The sequence below is a fragment of the Jatropha curcas genome, chromosome 6 (assembly GCF_041381405.1).
Source record: "Jatropha curcas cultivar XTBG-Jc1 chromosome 6, XTBG_Jcur_1.0, whole genome shotgun sequence".
NCBI lineage: Eukaryota > Viridiplantae > Streptophyta > Magnoliopsida > Malpighiales > Euphorbiaceae > Jatropha > Jatropha curcas.
This window is the reverse complement of record NC_143156.1, coordinates 18,098,927-18,102,262: the sequence shown is the minus strand read 5'-3', so window position 1 is coordinate 18,102,262 and position 3,336 is coordinate 18,098,927. Positions and strand designations below refer to the sequence as shown.

At 32.4% G+C, this 3,336-nt stretch overlaps 1 protein-coding gene across 1 annotated transcript; it reads left to right on the top strand.

Moving 5' to 3' along the window:
* Positions 1-287: 287 nt before the first annotated feature.
* OFP13 (ovate family protein 13) lies at positions 288-1,200 on the top strand. Its single transcript, XM_012226803.4, has one exon. It carries the CDS (start codon positions 422-424, stop codon positions 1,082-1,084), a length of 663 nt encoding a protein of 220 aa, XP_012082193.1. The 5' UTR covers positions 288-421; the 3' UTR covers positions 1,085-1,200.
* The last annotated feature ends 2,136 nt before the right edge of the window (positions 1,201-3,336 follow it).

The window sequence follows — 3,336 nt, the reverse complement described above, 5'->3', positions numbered from 1 at the left end:
AAATAATGTAAATAACAGAAAACACAGTAAAAGTAATTGTTTACCGTTCTTAAAAATATATTATTACTTGCCTGGCTGGTGCTGTGAAGCACGTTTTGGGGGACAAAAAATCAAAGAAAGCAGAGATTTTGCACATTAAAAAAAAATAAAAAAATTAAGAAGGAAAGGATCATAATAAAAAATTCTGTTGACAAACAAATACTAGTAATAAATAAAAGGGAAAGAGTTGCTGTTAGGAGACATTTAATAACACATTGAATTCATCAAACCTACATATTTAATGGACGCATGAGAGGCCCTATCAGTCCCATTTTCTTTCCATCTTCCTCACTTCTTCTTTAAATACTATATCACTCTTACTCTCCCTCTTGTTTAAAAACATCACCATTGATAACCAGAGAAAGATCAGCGACAAAGAAAGATGAAAATCCCCTCAATCTTTAAAAACAAAGAAACAAAATGGGCTTCTTGCAACAATCCCAAGACTCGTTCTTTCAGAGATGACGTTTTCAAGACTGTAAACTCAGTCTTCTTTGATTCTGTTGTCGATGGGGTTGAAACTTCCGAGTTGTGGTTCACCAACTCATCAGAGACTTCTAGTTTCTCAACTGAGTCAGACGAGTTTGATGGCGAGTCATTAGAAATGGTCGTTCGTGGAGTTACATCAGATAGATTGTTCTTTGAGCCCGGGGACACAAATTCAATACTAGAAGAAGCGAAACCATTCAAGGAAAGTGTAGTTTTAGCTTTAGAGTCAGAGAATCCATATGTTGATTTTAGAAGATCAATGGAAGAGATGGTGGAGTCTCATGGACTTAAAGACTGGGATTGTTTAGAGGAGTTATTAAGATGGTATTTAAAGGTTAATGGAAAGAAGAACCATGGATTTATAGTCGGAGCATTTATTGATCTGCTTGTTCAAATTAATATTGATGCAGCTGATGCTTCTTATTCTACTAATAGTACTTCTTTTTCCTCTGCTGTTTCTACTTTTTCTTCTTCATCTCCTTTTCCTTCTCCTTTGTGTACATTTCAGCAAGGGATTCATGAGATTGAAGAGCAAGATAAGATGGTATTTTCTTAGCTAATTTCTTTTTTTTTTTCCCTTTATTGTATCTGTATCATTTTTGTATATATTATTAAAAACAAAATTTAAGATATTCTCTCAAATTATATATATATACTTAAAATGTTTGGGTATTTTTTGTTATTTTCATATGCCTAATTATACACTGATAATGTCATTTCACAATTGTCACTATGGACTAACAAATTTCAACTTTGCACATAAGCAATTCTTGAGCAATGTCTAGACCCTGCTGGATGACAGTTTTTTAGCATCAATCTCCTTGAAACAAAAGGAGATAGACAAAATATACAAGTCATCAATTTTAAATTCAATGTGTCGGGATAATGGAACAAAAATAATAATTGTTGAAGCGTGCCAAGAAGACAGACTTTAGGAAGACCCCTTGAGCCCAAAATGGACTTTTGGGCCCGAGGTTTAGGGTCAACTTAATAAATGGCAGAAATTAAGTTTTTAGATTAACAAAACGTCAAAAAAAAAAAAAAAAAAAAAAAAAAAGAGAATATCAATATTGATAAAAAAATAAATCAGATCCAAACTATCCTCGATGAATACAGTACATTAAAGTGAAACTAACCGGTTTATTCAACCAAACTCGCCTTCAACCCACAAAAACCATTTCTCCTTTGATTACCACAATGCGAAAACCCTAGACAAACTACAAGGAAAGCTTTGATTATCATTTTTGAACACTTATAAAATGAATCCAGAGATTTTGTTTCCTTAATGGAAGAAAAAGTAGCCGAAATAGTATATATGTATCAATATCAATCTAAACATAATCGAAAGTCCTGTCTTGTTTCTTCAAAGCATAAACAACATCATGGTGGTGACAATTTTCCGGCGAAATTGATATTTTTAAATTAAAGTTTCAAAATTGATATTTTTAAATTTTTAAATTAAGCTTACAATAGAACTGAATTAATATTTTTAAATTAAAGTTTCAAAATTTGACATCGACCTGAGGTTTATTTATAGGTATATTTCTATTTAAGAATTTCATTATAGATCTTACTTTACTTCTGATTACAATAGAATTCCTAATTAGGTTCAACCCGAAGTAGGTTAGGTTTGTGAATAGGCCAAGTTTATAAATTTACCATTCTATTTTTCGTAAATCTATGTGACATTCTCAACTTTTATTTTAATCTAGTATTGATGTCGGTCCAAAAATCAAGCCCAAATAAGAGGCTCGAATTGACCAAGATATAAAAAAGTCATTATATAATTAGAACAGTACCAAGAGGGTCATTTAGGTCTGAAATTCATAAATTGTAAATATTGCATTTTTTATTTTTGTAGAGATTTTCTAGAAAATATTTAAGAGTAGCACCTTGCTTGTAAACAAATTTTGTAATGGACATGCGAATCTTTACAAGCAAATCAAATAGCCTCGTGCGTTCAAGTTACCTTGAATCCTCTTTCTTTTTTCAACATCCTAATTTCTTACATTTCTCTTTTATCCCACTCATCTTTGTTTTTCCCCCTCATGAGCTCTTCCTATTTTCATCCCTTTCTTTTCGGACTAAATAGGCCCTGACCCATTTATTTAGCTTATCCCTAGGCACTTTTGATAAACATAGGCCTAAGAGATCCATAATAATTTAGATCAAACAACTTTTCTATCACATTCGATGGGACCCTCTAGGGTTTTTGTTAAGATATCAAGATGCTGTTGAAATCGACCGAATGATTTGGTATATTTAGGTTCGAGTGATTTCAAGCGCCTAACAGAAGGTTCAACCTTTGGAATAGACAAATCGGTCTATCAAACAATTTGTACTGAGATATGAGTAAGCCTTTCAGCTGATTGTGGAAGAAACGCGTGCGTTTCGTGTGAACGTGCAAAATAGTATGATGAACCTACATAATAGCATCGACCGCTTATGGATTGCCATAGAAAATGAAGGATATGACAACTTTGGTCAAGATTGACATAGAAATCACTCCACCTAATCATTTTGTTAGTGACTGATCTGAGGATCTGGTTTACACTTGTGGGCATTGCAATAACTATTACCCTGTCCTAAAAGATTAGACATCGAATGCCATATTCTGTGCCAAATGCACAAATCTAAACCTGCATAAATCATAGCTTAACTAATCATTAAGAATTAATCATACTTGAATATCAAGAGATAATGAACCCAAAAAGTACTTAGAATAAAATTTTGAAAATTCCCGTAGAAAAACTAAAAGAGTTTCCTCTAAAAATACAACTTATCAAAATTTGGACAAGTATGAACACT

Excerpts from the sequence above, each read along its gene's own strand:
- OFP13 (XM_012226803.4), top strand. The coding sequence starts at position 422 with ATGAAAATCCCCTCAATCTTTAAAAACAAAGAAACAAAATGGGCTTCT.